We start from the raw sequence: 15,000 nt of genomic DNA, 5'->3' as shown, positions 1-15,000 counted from the left end.
GAAGCTCTGCATACACGGACATAACCTTGTGGTTCACACTGACCTGTTTGCCTACACATCGATCTACACAGCTAGCCTGAAAACAAAGAAACTTGAATGTAAGATCTATTTTTTAAAAAGGTTGATAAGTCATTTGAAGTGATAAAAATGGTACACTTACATAATTATATAAATGCATTTAATAAGATAATGGAACTATGCAAAAAGAAAAAAGAAAGAAAAAAAAAAAAGTGGAGTATCTTGCAAAATATATACTAAATGCTGGATCTGGAAACAAAAAATAGCAAGACAAGTAAAACACATATGTGTCAGATACACACATGCACAGGCACACACATTTTCTAAAACTTTATATCAAATTTTTTTTAATCAATATCTGTAACTAATCAAACTCTGTAGTTAAAAAGATTATCTTACCTCTTCGTGTTCAAGGTCACGCTTATTGAAGGCTGTTACACACAGATTAAAACATTTCTCTGATATGCTGTTGTAGAGATACAGGAAATCCTTAAACTGAAAGAGAAAAGATACATAGGGTCACATTACACTGCTCTTACTTATTGTAAGAAGCAATCACAACCAATTAAAAAAAAAAAAATTCAATCCTAAATCCTATTGGCTATTAGATCCTTTACGAATAACATACTCAAAATGACACATAAATGAAGCTCTATTCATTATTAAACAATACCTGAAAAAATGACAAAACCTGGGTCTATAGATATCAAAGCGATAGAGTATTCTACTAAAAACATATCTAAATATTGTAGTTCATAACAAATCCCCACATCATATAACAGAACATGGCAGCATAGAGAAAAACTAAGGTACAGACCATACAGAATACACAAAACACTATTAAATATTTAAAAATATATAAATATATCAATATTCACAGACTGCACAAGGTGAAAAAAGTCCATAATCCCTTTACTAATATCCACAAACCTATGGCTAAAGAGATAGGTCTTGTACTGCTATAATCCTTGTGACTTGTAATTCCACAAAGGTACACAATCCTTTACAATATACAGAGTTCATCCAATCTTAGAAAAGGTAAAACTGGCAATGCACACCAGACTGTGGAGTGGTATGATTCACCAAATCTCTCTCTTATTCTAATATTTATTCTAATTCTTTCCTGAGACTGGGTCAAATATAGTATAGCAGGATAAAGTTTGTAAACATCACAGGCAATATATCTTCAAATAACCATGCTAAGCTCTATCTTGCTGAATATATAAACACATAGCTGAAATTTGTTAGTCTGTGCCAAAGCACAAATGTGCTCATATTGAGAAAAATTACCAAGAACATGAAACTAGATATAGAAAAAGCTTTTGTTACTGTCAACCAATGTCGAAATTAGGAATTACTGGAAAACTTCTAAAATGGATAAACAATTTATCAGAAAAAAGAACATTCTAAATAAAAACAGTAAATCTAACATCCAAACGAGGTAAAACTCCAAGTGGCGTACCATACCACAAGGCTCTCCAATCGGCCCAATATTATTTACTATAATGATTAATGACTTAAAATTATCAGAGTTAAAAAGATAATATACACAGATGATATAACACTAGCGACAAGCAATAAAAACTTACAAGAAGTATCCAATAAAACAGAAACTGCATTATAAAAGCTTAAAAAATGGGCCAATAACTGGGATTTGAAAATAAACTTCTCAAAAAGTTACAGTGTTTTTCTAATAAACCGATAAATCAATTGCCAAAAATAAAAAATAATAATATAGAACTCAAATATACAGAAAGTCATAGAATACTAGGATTAATACTGGATGCTCCAAAACTAAAATGGAAAAAACAAATAGAAAATCTGAAAGAAGAAATGCTACATAGAATAAACATTATGAAAAGACTAGCCTCATTAAATTGGGGAGCAAACAGAGAAAATCTACTAGAATTCTATAAAATATATATAAAACCAAAAATTGATATAGAATAACAATTTATGGAGCAGCAAAAGATACAGGATTTTAAAAATTAGAAATCCTACAAAATCAAATACTAGGAATAGCAACTGGCTGTTTTAGTTCAACTCCAATCATAGCTCTTCAAGCAATAACAAACAAACCGCCACTGAAAAAAGTAATCCAAGAACTTGAATGTATACAATTAACAAAAATCTTAAATAAACCAAATACAATGCCAATAAAACATCAAATAACAAATTTGCGTCAAAGAATATAATCCTCGAAGAGACAAAAGATCATTAATATAGTTACTGAAACTAGAAGAATGAAATATCAAACATATCTCCTATACCCCCATGGTATGATATATAAGAAAATATACAAATAAAATTTATGGATAGCATCGCAAAACACATCCCTCAAGTTATTCAAAAACAATTTCAAGAATTGATAAATACTACATATGACAATTTTATTAGAATTTTTACCAAAGGCTCAAAATTCAGAGAACCAGAAACCAAATCCAATACAAAAATATAACATCTATTTCGAAATGACCGTCTAAATTAGAAATCACTCCTGCAGAACTATTTCCTACAAAACAAGGATTGAATTACATAATAAATTACAAACTAAATAACACAGTAATACTAACGGACTCACAATCATCACTACAACTAATACAAAAACCTAAACCCTTAAATTACAAGCAAATCATATATGAATTACAAATATAAATACACTCTATAACAACAACAAAAAACAATAATGATTCAATGGATTCCATCACATAAAAACATAAAGGGTAACAAAAGAGCTGATCAAGCGGCAAAGAAAGCCCATGAAATAAATGATCCCATGCACATACTCCAAGACACAAAATATACCATAAAAGAAATCAAATCAACAAACTTTCAACAACAGGAATCAAATCTAAAGAGAATCCTGAACACAAAAAATTACCTCATCAAAGACAACAATCCAAAACCATGTATCAGAGCCAAAAACAGAAAAAGGGATACATCCATTGCAAGAATAACATATTCAAGATATTACTATTAATCTTCTGATTACAGGTTAGACCATCCATCACCAAAAAAGTTTTACATAATGACACATACCAAGATTTTCCTACAAAAAAATAAATTAATTGACAAATTATAAGAAATAAGAGGTACTAAAGAAGAGGAATCAGGGGATATAGACAAAATTAATCTAAAACCCTATAACAAGAATGAAGAAAAAGAAGAAAGAAAACTCCATGCATTCATGGCAGAAATAAGCATCGGATAGACTCGGATTGGGAACTCCCGTATGTCAGTCACACACTCTCTCCTGCTGTGAATATTAGGAGGATTCCTTGTCTTCCATTGTGGAAATCGGGGGGAAGCAATCCTCCATGGGTTAGTCACATGGGACACACTCCCCCCATTAGACAACACAGTGACAGATTCTGTATATCTTTCAGATTTTACTCTGCATTTTCCATGGCACTCTCCAAGCCCTCCCCTACTATTGGGGCTAAAATTGTCGCTAATGGGGGGGGGGGGTTCACGCAATCATTTACATATACTTGGACACTAGTGAGTGCGAGGGATCCTTCGATACCAAATTGATCACGATCTGTTATGCGGCGTTATTGTGTAAAATTAACCCATTCTTAACATTCCATGGTGCAAGAGTAAATCCAAAACATAACACTAACAGAGGAGTAAATAAGGTTTTTATATTTGGTCCACGTTTAAGTTACACAATACTAATGGATTACCCAGCATAACCATTCCTAACTTACTGCATGGGCCCTTTCCTTTCCGCTGAATATAAAATTCAACCATCTTCCTTCATATTATAACCACGTACCTGACGGACATTCGACTCGACATCCATTACTGAGGTCAACCTGCATCAATAAACACCCACAGAAGCTCAAATATTGATGAAAATTAAATGTTTACTTTTCATCCACAGCGCTTCCCTGCAGACGATGCACGGCGAGACCCTACGGTGCACGGACCTAAAAGTTTTTTATGATGTGATGTAATGATGTATAGATTGTGGCTTTTCCTTTTTGTTTTCCTCTTTTCTGTCGAGTTTAGTAGAAATATTAATGTAATTTTTTTAAGTATATCTGGGCGTATTTATAATAGGGTGTTTAGACTTTTATTTTCGATTATATGTTTTTGTCTGTAGTCAAAATGGCAAGACTATGGAGAATAACCAACCTAATGAAAAGCTAGATCTTGAAATTTTGAAAAAAATAATGTGAACGTTCTGTCATGCATTGAGAAAGGTCTTAAATCCTCCATTTTTTCTCTTTTTGCGGAGCCGAGGAAATGGATTTACGGCACAGAAGTCTACGGACTATATTCCCCAACTTTCATGCTGCGGTGCTGGGGTGTTGTCGTAACTGCGCCGCATTGCTTTTTAGTGACACATCATATAAGAATATATCTGCAGTCATATAAGATGATAAAAACAATGGTTTATAGTATGTCTCGGGATATGACAGAGCCAGAGTGGTCATTGTATACGTGAAAAACCGTGGGTTCGATCCCCGACACTTTCATAACTATCATAGCCCTGTGGGTTTCGCAACGAATAATTCTTATTTACACCGAAAAAGAACAATCAGTAATTTTGGCTGATGGTATTAAACCTACAACATACTTACATCAATTATCTGTTTCGCAAAAAAATAATGGTTATCTCTTAGATTCGTTATTTCATCAAAGAATATATTTCACATTTGATTTGGAAGGACATGAAATGAAATAAAATAAGGAAATTACTAAATTACTTTACAGTATTTTTCACTTCCTTACAGAGCCCGGATAGCTCAGTCGGTAGAGCGTTAGGCTTTTAACCTAACGGTCCAGGGTTCGAGTCCCTGTTCGGGCGTTAGTTTTTCTGCACTTAAAATCTAACAATGTATGGTGGTTGTTGTCTTACACCATATAAAATCTCCTTCATACTTGTGTATACTGTTTGTAAATTGTACAAATATCCAAGGGCGGCGCAGAAGACACTCTTGACAGGTGGCATATGTGGATACACCGTAAAATGGATTAATAAGAATTTATTGATTATCATCATTTACAGTGATAGTGGGATAATATCATTACAGGCGATTTAGCAACCTAGGCAATTGTAATGGCGAAGTTGATATCAAGCTATTTTATTTCTTGCTTGCTTGATGTGGGTAGCGTAAATAGCCATTGCTGTACCTGCTGCGCACATGATTTGATTTAATTTCAAAATTGGGGGGTCGATCCGGAGATTCACAGCCGAGGTCTATATATGTCTATACGCGCGCGTGTTTGTGTGTGTGTGTGTGTGTGTGTGTGTGTGTGTGTGTGTGTGTGTGTGTGTGTGTGTGTGTGTGTGTGTGTGTGTGTGTGTGTGTGTGTGTGTGTGTGTGTGTGTGTGTGTGTGTGTGCGTGTGCGTGCGTTCTTACCTAGTGCTAAGCTCAGAGGATCCCGTCTGTTATTTTTAAATTGTCGTAAAACTCTAAATTGATGCACATTTTTGGCACGCACAATGTTTTTTGGAAGACTATTACATGCTTTTCCTTCTTCCAAAGCAGTAAGTCCTAATGTCTGTAGTCTATATAGAGTCGACACCCAACTTGTGGCCGCTCTTTGAACTCTTTCCAGTTTGTCTATATCCTTTCTCAAGTTTCGATTCTATAGTACTGTACCGCACTGTGTGTATGTGTATGTGTATGTGTATGTGTGTGTGTGTGTGGGGGGGGTGTTAATGGTTAATGGTTGAAACAAATACATGTGCTCGACAAAAGGTCATAAAGCACCATGGTAAAGTATTGTGGCGAAAAAGGTAAAAATGAGTTAGCGATTAGGATAAAATGTGTCATATCTCAAAGGTCATACAGTGTTACAGGACGATATGACAGGGAAAAGAGTAAAGGGGTGTGTAAATGAAGTAAATCGGACCTTAGTAAAGGAAAGGGTTAAGAGCATTGGGCGATTTAATGAAATGGAGTGTATCTGTAACCGAGGAAGCAATAGAATTTTGTTTAAGAGAAACTGGCAAAAGAGCTATGGTGAAATGATCAACGGGTGATGCGGGTAGAGATGGCTGTTGGAGAAGTAGCAGGAGAAGAATCAGGGGGATGAGGGAAAGGTGGTGAAATATCAGCAAAGGTGTCAGGAGGGGAAGGAAGCTAGAAATAACTGACACAGGCCGGGCCACAATAGAGAAAGGCCCGAAGAGAGAGAGGGAAAAAAACTCCTCGTCGTGCTTCCTGTCTGGCCTTACATAGAGTGAGCCCTAGTTTGAATCTGAGGACAGCTACCTCATATTCGAGCTTATAGGCAGGGCAGCCCCTGTAACATACATTATGGGAACCACTACAATTGACACACGTTCGTGACTGAGCAGGGCAATTTGAATGGTCATGACCAGGTTGGACACATAGAGGGCAGTGGGCTGTGGAGCGACAGTGTTTGGCCAAAATGCCAACATTTCTGACACTGACAGGATGGGGTTGAAATGGTCGAACATGGTAGGACACCACCGATATAAACTTCATGCGGGAGGTCATGTCCATGAAGGTAACCTCTTGGCAATGTTGGTGTAGGACTTACGCGCTCCTCTGAGAGGAATAGTGTAGCACTGTACTGCCACTGCATCATAGTCAAAAAGGCAAGTAAGTCGTTTTCATAGCCGGGCCAGTTCTTGCCGTAGATAGGAAAATCAGTCAGGGAGACGGAAACAGTTTCGGTATAAGCATTAAGAGAGGAGTAAGGTTCATCTGAATACGTTTGCCCATGATGTCAGTAAGAGGAGATAGTGCACGAGCTTGGAACTCAGATGTAACTGTGACAAGGTGTGAACGCTCTGGACAACTGCGAAAGGAAAATTTGCCTACTTGCTTTTGGAGACATTACTGGAGGAGAAGGGTATTGTTACAGTAAGGGGCTGGGCCAAAGAGAGTACTCAAAAGGTGTGCAGAGCAGTAGAAGGACGAGGGCGAGAGGAAGATGGGGTGGTTTTGGGTGATGTACTGTGGGGAGTAGGACAATAAGAATGAAGAGTAGTAATGAGGAGGGGGGGGTAGACAATGAAGAAGAAACAGTGACAAAGCGTAGATGGTGTGGAAAATGTTGGGATAGAGGAAGAGGTGCTTTCTGAAGATTGCACAGTTACCTGGGTGGGTGGACCGGAATGGATAGGGTTGCCAATAGACATCGAGGGGGGGACTATTATTGAAATCAAATTTAGATAGGCTATTTGATGCCTTAATGCCTCTAATAAGGATAAAACATTATTAGCCATGGTGAGTATGAAATAAGTGGGAGAAAAGAAACCGTCTGCCCCTCAGGGTCCACATAAGGGGTAAGGGCTAAGTGATTAACCAAAGGAATACCGTGCCCATGGGTCTCGGTGGCTATTCATGACAGACATTAAGCCAGCCCTTCATTATTTCAGCACGGCTCTTACACATTAGGAAATGGACAGAAAGGGGATGAAGAAGAGAAAGAAAAGGGAAGGGGGAGAAAGAAAGGCCATGTAAAATTAGTTGGGGCAAGGGCTGAGGTCCTAGGTAGGGGCGATCCCCAACATTGGGCCCCAGTCTCTGTCTCCCAAGTCCCTCCATGGCAATAATGAGCAAGGATTTGTGTGTGTGTGTGTGTGTGCGTGTGCATGTGCGTGTGCATGTGTGTGTGTGTGTGAGAAAGGGAGAAAGAGAGAGGGGGGGGGAGGGAGGGAGGGGATACGTTTTGCATGCATGAGCGAGTATCAGAGTACATTTCTGTTTCTATTTACATCTACTTTCTTTTGAGGTCTATAAGACTAAATTCCGTATTCAAATCAAAGAAACCAAGTGATTATATTAGTTTGATATGAATTTTGTCGTTTTTACATTCTCAGTTACTCTCTCCATATCTGGTTACCTCATGTAAGCTCGCTCATGAAAAATACCATTCTTAAGGCCGTGTCACACTAGCACTTTTTCCGTCAATTTTTTTATTTTTATTTAACATAAATACAAACATTCTCGAATATAGCTCTTGCTCTGACTATGCTTGGCTAAAAAAGTTGACGGAAAGGTTTTCAGACAGAAACGATCAAATTATTCAATTAATACTTCAAACCTTCAGTGTTGTCCTTTTGCTTTGTTTCAAGGTTTATCATGGCTGTTTTGCTTGAAGTTTCCATATTTTTTATATATAATTTCTTGGTAACTAATTATTTTATATCTCTTAGTTGATGCTTTGAGTGCTAAAATATGTTATTAATCACTTATTGGTTTGAACTACATTATCAATGTAACTTCTAATATACAGATTATTTTGTTCATATATCCATACTCATATGCTCCATTTTTTATTTCCACATTTTCAATTGAAATGATTCAGTTTTTAAAGGTTTGTAAGAAAAACAAAAATCTCAAGGTATATTATATATACAGATCTTATTTACATTCTATCAACTACAGTGAGTATGTAAGAGGAATTTTAGCAATGCAGGTCATAATATTTGTATGGAATTAATCTTAAAAAAAAAAAAGATATACAAAAAGAGGAGATAACAATGAAATGATACAAAAGGCAATTGAGAAATGAAATCCTAAAAGTACTTGACATTCAGTTTGATAACTACAATGCTTTAGTGACTTGTAAACATGTGCAACACACCACTGGGTAGTATACCCCATCCAAACATCTGAAATAACCAATACAGCTTACATGACGCCCTTTATCTAAACCTAGTGCAAACCTAAGCCAATTTAGAGTTGGTGGACCTAACATAAACCATTGCAACTACAGAAGAAAAGACCAGCTAAATGGAAAATAACTTTTTTAAACAGTTATTTACAAATTCTGATAATTCTAACAGGTGAAGAAGTTAAGTATGTGAGGCAGTGATGAAGCTCAGTGCTCTAATCAAGTGGAACTCACATTCAGCTGAATGTTGTGGGTATTGACTGAAGCAATCTAAGATTTGATTTATTAAGAAAACATTATTGTGCTCCCAAAATATGACACGACAATAAAAACTGAATACTGAGGCAATTCTACATTGAAAGCAAATTATTTTTTAAAGTGGATAAGGCTGTCATGCTATATGTAACGTAAATATCCATTTCTGTGAGCTTTTGTGCCTGTGCACTACAGTTATTTTTATCAGTCCAGGTAGGCACAAGTGAAATCTGAGAAATTCCACTAGAGGGTTCCCTCAGTTTTATGTAATTTTATTATCATTACCATAAATATCTGTAAGATACCTGAATAGTGCAATAAAGCAATTATCTCCCACAGAAACCTACAAGTGAGGAATAAAACATACTAATCAGACATCTGTACTGAAGTTAAGCCCATGAAAGTAAAGAGAAAACTCTATATACCAGAGAGAAATAAAATACTTCCTTCTGAGAAGTGCATAACTTTACTTGCACATGCACGGACATATAAATATACTCTGTTTTGCATGTTCATATATCCAACTGATGAACACAGAAATACATGTGTAACTTGTTACATATGTGCATAAAATGTGCAAAAAGTAGCATATGTATATCTGTCAAATGTATTTTTCCTTTTCCTTCTATATCCTTATGTTACAGGAAACACAAGAGCAAAAGTTCAAGTTGCATTCAAATCTATATACAAAGAAAAATAAATAAAAAAATACATTATATAGATCACAAGTTCTGCAAGGAAGTATATTAAAAACAATTCTTTGATAGTACACAGCAATAATCTTGAGAATTACCAGGACAATATCAGTAATTTGTGACAAAGATTTGGAAAAGGGCAACTTTTACACAGTATAATCATATCAGCTAAATATACAATTGAACAAATAGAAAACTCTTTTATGCAATTTTTACATCAACACATTTTGAACAAAATCACAAATAACTATTGAAACAGATTTTGATACCACCCAAATACCCTCAAATACAGCTCTAGTTGTGGAGCAACACAACTCATACAAAGAATCACTTCATACAGTTCACTCCGAATGAAAGGAAAATTACATTCTCACTCTATTGCTAACATTAGTATTATCAAAGTAAAGCAGTTTTAAGTTATGAACAAATCCCAAGTACATACTGTAAATGCTATCTTGGTTATTAAAAATATAATAACTATAAAGTAATATGCAAGATATAGTAACATACAATTGTATGACTGGAAACTTTACAACCTGTTCTTAACCAAATTTTGATAAATATATAATAATTTGCCTACATTTATAAGAGTACAATTATGTGTGTAGAAGCTAGCATGAATATCTGCATCAATGTAACTGTGACTGTGTGTTTATGTTCACAAGCATGTGTGTATATGTGGGCATGTATGTGCTTGTGCATGTGTACATACACATCAAAGGCACATACATAAACATGCATTTCTTTGTGTTGATGATATAGCACTGTTTCTTATATTATCATTATATAGATTTTTCACTCGACTCTCTTTATACTATACTTAAATTGTATATGTATATATTATGTATGGTATTATATCAGTATCTACAAATTCATGGAAGAGCTTCAAGAAGGTTAAATTAGACAATGAATAACATTTCATGTATGTGATTATCGGACCAGACAGTATCATACATCGCAATACAGGTGTTCAGTGTTAAACACCTTCAAAAGCTACAAGTTGCTCTTGATCAACTAACAATGATCTTGCTTATGTTCTGTGTTAAAATATTCATATGCATATATCATCAAATATATTGAGATTCATTACTGCCTGTATTGGAAAAACAGCATTGGAACATGCTCCTAAAATGTAGAACAATTAATAGATGTAACTGGTACACTGATAAATACTGATAATAAGTGATACAAACAATACCTTTTACAAATACAATGAGAGATGCTGAAAACAAACGTCGACAGCCAGTGTCTTCAAAACTTTATGCTTGCAAAATGGGTCATGATGATATGCAATGTCATCACAAAGTTGGCAGTAACAATCCCAGTGCACCCAGAGGATGCATATGTTAGTATAATAACAAAACACACAAAATCTGATCCTCTACAACTATCACACAAAGTTATATATTGATATTTATATACATCTTTCAATAGCATCACTCATATCAGGTATATTGCATAGTATAAGGGGAAAATAGAAAGATTTTTTTAAACATCTATAATCTGCCTAAAGTTAAAAATCTTTCTATCTAAAAATTAAGGAGTGCAAATGCCATTTCCACCATGTGGTGCCTCTTCAACATAATGAATCAAAGGCACCAGAGCAAAGTAGCTAGAAGTTTGGATACCTTAAAACAATCAATATTTTGTTCATTTCGTCTTTGCCACTGCTGCACTGGTACCGACAATGAAAGCAGCTGTAGCTATGATAAAAGCTAATTCCAAGCACATATCACGGAAATACAGGAATGATTACAAGTATGAACACACTCTTTCTTCAAGTGGTTCTTCTAAAAATTTGAAAACACTCAGTATGAGAAGAAGAGCATTAACAGGAATGTCTGAATACTTGGCCTCTGCAGCAACAACTGGCTATTAGTAGCAGTGAAAATATCAATATCAAACAGATACATCATAATACAAGGTAATTGTGAAGCCATCATCTAATGTGCATTTCACTTTATCACAAGGTCCTTTTCACGTAAAGCATTAAACATTGTGGAATGAGAGTACAAGAATGATTTATCAACACCGAGAGGACAACAAAATTTCCATTAAATATTTCATAAGAATGATGAAGTGTTCTCTATAGACACACATGAATAACGGAGTAAAGTTTTGTATGGCCATTGAAGGCATATAAAATACATACACACATCTATGACTGCCAAAAGAATTCTTAAATAAACATACATAACCATATCATGATTTAGGTGTGATACTCAGATATGTTTTAATACAGAAATACAATATCTTCTCTACAGCAGGCAATGAGTTATTCTCCATAAAATTGCCAGTGAAATAATGAGATGACAAGAGTTGTGCATTGTGCTGTTACATAATCATTTTAAAAAATTTAAAAATATTTGATATTCACGAGCAGCATGTTTAGAATACTCCACAATAACAACCAAAGGTAATGACAACCGGAGACAATTATGTTACTGGTGCAATTGTCATCTAATCTTGTATAGGGTTAGCTATTGAAATACTGAAAAAAATGTGGTAAGAACTAGTTCTTTTATATGTGACACAAATTTATTGATGAAAAAAGCATAAAAAATGTAAAAAAAGGCCTTACTCCCCAAAACCCAAAGAACTTTTTTTTTTCTTTTTTTCAATAATCTTAATGATATCTGTTTATATTGTGCAGATCATGCAACATTATACATCTAACAGCCCCAACATGTACCATCTTACAACAATCTATGTAAGGAATGTCAAAAGTATACTTTGCGATCCTTTTTATTATAATTTTCTTGTTTTTTCTTTTCTTGCTTTTTTGCGGTTGGACACCTTTAGACACTGTTAATGACACTGCTCTTTTAAATTAGTTTTTCAGAGGGTCTAGACTCTCCAGGGTGAAGTCGTCATCTGCTGTACCAAATGAGAGGCCACGACTAAATCCAGCCTGCAAAGAGGAAGCAGCAGGATACTGTTAATATGAGGTCTTAAAATACATGGTTAAGGGAGAAATGTCTACTTAAGCAACAAAGTTAAATTTAAAAAAACAAGAATACAGATACCTCAGAAACAAATGATGAAATTAAATATTACTAATAGAAGTCAAACTTAAGAAAACAAAGAGACTAAAACATGTAACTGGCTTTTGTCATTCCCCAAACTGCTATTAGCCTTTTTAACTTACTAGTATACTTTAACTTCTAAATGTTCCTCTTCCTTTACAAAGTCTATGAAAGTGATTCATGGCCGTCTTACACACTTACCTTCATTTCCATAAACTGAGCCAGAACATCATTGTTGTTATTTGCTGGAGTAAAAGCTACTGAACCAAATGGGTCAGCTGGCGTGTCAAATATGTCATCTGATAAACCATTTTGTTGCTCATGAGCACGAGATGGTCGAGGAGGAGGAACTGTTAAAAAAAAAAAATCATAAAAAAATAAATAAACATGAAAATAAGACAAAAATAAGAAAAATACTGCCATACCCTAAACACTGACTTTCATGTAAGATCCCTCTTTACCATCTTCATATATGACATGGCATAAATCTACTCTGTAAATTAAGATCTCATGTTAGAATCAATCATTACTAAGAACTTTACAACAACTTTCCATTTTCCTTAAGCTTTACCAGGATTGAAAGGATAAAATATGTAGTTTTATCAAACTAACCCTTTGACACCAGGTGGCATGTACATAAATGCCATGGCTGATGTAGTGAGATTAGCAGATGGCACCGTATCACAACCATTTCCACACCGTTGGCTCATCAGCCATAGCTTGTTTTTCTCCAATAATAGCGGATTCATTTATATGGTAAAGCTTTTAGGCAATAGCACCTAAAGTGAAGGTAAACCTTCAAATTTTTAATACCGTTAAAAGTTATAGCAAAATTTAAGCTTTTAGGTGCTGAATGTCACTCACAAACTACCGAATGAGCCGGGCACAAACAAGGGAAACTGCAGATGCGCGCCAACAATCCCACACTCATGTCCACTTGCCAAACTTTTTAACCAGGGGTGAATGGTCTAAAGACACATTGCAAACCTCTTTTTTTAACATATCACTACATTTTAAAAACTAAAACAGATACAATAATGTTAAAGAGACAAAATTAAATACTAAAATGGAGCACATTAATATTCCTGGAAAAAACATATAGCTAGAACTTACTTAATGCAGGTGGGGCCTTTGCCAACCCATTGGTCTCAGGAGCTGGCACAGTTGCAAAAGATGGAGGTTTCTTCTCTTCAGCTCTAGGATCAAAGTCATCATCAGGATTTTCGGATGAATCTCCATTATTGATGGATCCTGTACTGATTCCATTCACTGAAGGAAATTCTTCAGCTCTTGGGTTGAAGTCGTCATCATCGTCATTATTGGCATTGTCTCCAGCACCATTTAAGGTCATGGGAGTAGACAAGATATCCCTGAAATTAAGGATACCTTTACAGATAGTTTGTTTATAAAAATATCTGTTTCAACAATAGTATTAGATGAAAAAAACATAAATAACCTACAGTAATACAAATCAATACAACATAATATTACATTCAAAATATATCAATATCAAAAATAATGAACAGCTCTATGTAAAGGTAAAAATAAACCTAATGATAAAGAAAAAACTAAGAAAAAAGCTCAGAATGGATGTATAGTAGTATATCACAAATATCCAAATTCCACAAGCTGAAAATAACCAACCCTAGGAAAGTGTCATCCTCTTGTTTCGCGGCATTTCTTGGTGGAATGGGAGGAGGAGTGAGCGTGCTGCTTGTGGCCAGCAGTTCTGATGGGGAAGGGTCAGTACTGCTCTCACCATTGAGGGTCAGGAGGTCAGATATCTATGAGAAGAAATTAAAATATTCATTAACAATACAAAGATAATCTCCCAGGTTCAAAAGGAGTGATGCAGGTATAAAATCTTCCAAATACTGTGTAGAAATTAAGATATTAGTCTACAATCCTTATGCACAATCCAGAAATCTGGGGAAACAACTCTTTTAACTAATCTGACAGTGAAACATTTATCTATCTATTCATTTATCTGTAATTTTAACTAATCTGACAGTGAAACATCTATCTATCTATTCATTTATCTGTCTGTCTGTCTGTCAGTTTACCAACTTGCCTATCTATTTATGCATCAACCTATCTGGCCATATATCCCCTTCATGCGGCATAGCTATATACAAGTGCCTGTCTTCCAGTATTTAAGGAGATATCCCCTTATTTCTGTCAAAATCACCATGACAAATATAATGGGTCAATTGGGACTTTTACAAATACCATATTGGCATATATATACACACACATGCATGTATACTACATTATACATATATATTTGGATATGAATATAAATGTGTACTTCTGGATGAGGATATTTGTGAACACACTCTAAAAATATAGGGCAGGGTGTTACCCTGTAGCACTCTTGTGCATGCAAGATAAAATATAA

The 15,000-nt window shown here is 35.1% G+C and overlaps 2 protein-coding genes and 1 non-coding gene across 14 annotated transcripts in view; 1 reads left to right on the top strand and 2 right to left on the bottom strand.

Moving 5' to 3' along the window:
• Positions 1-3,956, bottom strand: part of Tim9b (Translocase of inner membrane 9b) — a 5,909-nt gene extending 1,953 nt beyond the window's left edge. Inside the window, exons 1-3 of the mRNA XM_027381349.2 lie at positions 3,797-3,956; positions 418-513; positions 1-76 (exon numbers count right to left, since the gene is read on the bottom strand). The exon at positions 1-76 is cut by the window's left edge and continues 1,953 nt beyond it. Of these exons, the coding sequence (XP_027237150.2) occupies positions 1-76; positions 418-513; positions 3,797-3,823 (199 nt within the window). The 5' untranslated portion in view covers positions 3,824-3,956. The remainder of the gene's footprint in view (positions 77-417; positions 514-3,796) is intronic.
• Positions 3,957-4,761: 805 nt separating this feature from the next.
• On the top strand, positions 4,762-4,834 carry TRNAK-UUU (transfer RNA lysine (anticodon UUU)). Its single transcript has one exon. It is a non-coding gene; the product is annotated as a tRNA-Lys (tRNA).
• Positions 4,835-8,348: 3,514 nt separating this feature from the next.
• LOC113828389 (PTB domain-containing engulfment adapter protein 1) overlaps positions 8,349-15,000 on the bottom strand; it is an 88,819-nt gene continuing 82,167 nt past the window's right edge. For all 12 annotated transcript variants that reach the window (XM_070145381.1, XM_070145393.1, XM_070145389.1 and 9 more), the window contains 4 exons: positions 14,247-14,386; positions 13,716-13,972; positions 12,804-12,952; positions 8,349-12,487 (listed from right to left, as the gene is read on the bottom strand). In XM_070145381.1, the coding sequence (XP_070001482.1) occupies positions 12,407-12,487; positions 12,804-12,952; positions 13,716-13,972; positions 14,247-14,386 (627 nt within the window). In that variant the 3' untranslated portion in view covers positions 8,349-12,406. The remainder of the gene's footprint in view (positions 12,488-12,803; positions 12,953-13,715; positions 13,973-14,246; positions 14,387-15,000) is intronic.

This window comes from Penaeus vannamei, chromosome 33, assembly GCF_042767895.1.
Source record: "Penaeus vannamei isolate JL-2024 chromosome 33, ASM4276789v1, whole genome shotgun sequence".
Lineage (NCBI taxonomy): Eukaryota > Metazoa > Arthropoda > Malacostraca > Decapoda > Penaeidae > Penaeus > Penaeus vannamei.
This window is presented reverse-complemented; position numbering and strand designations above follow the sequence as displayed.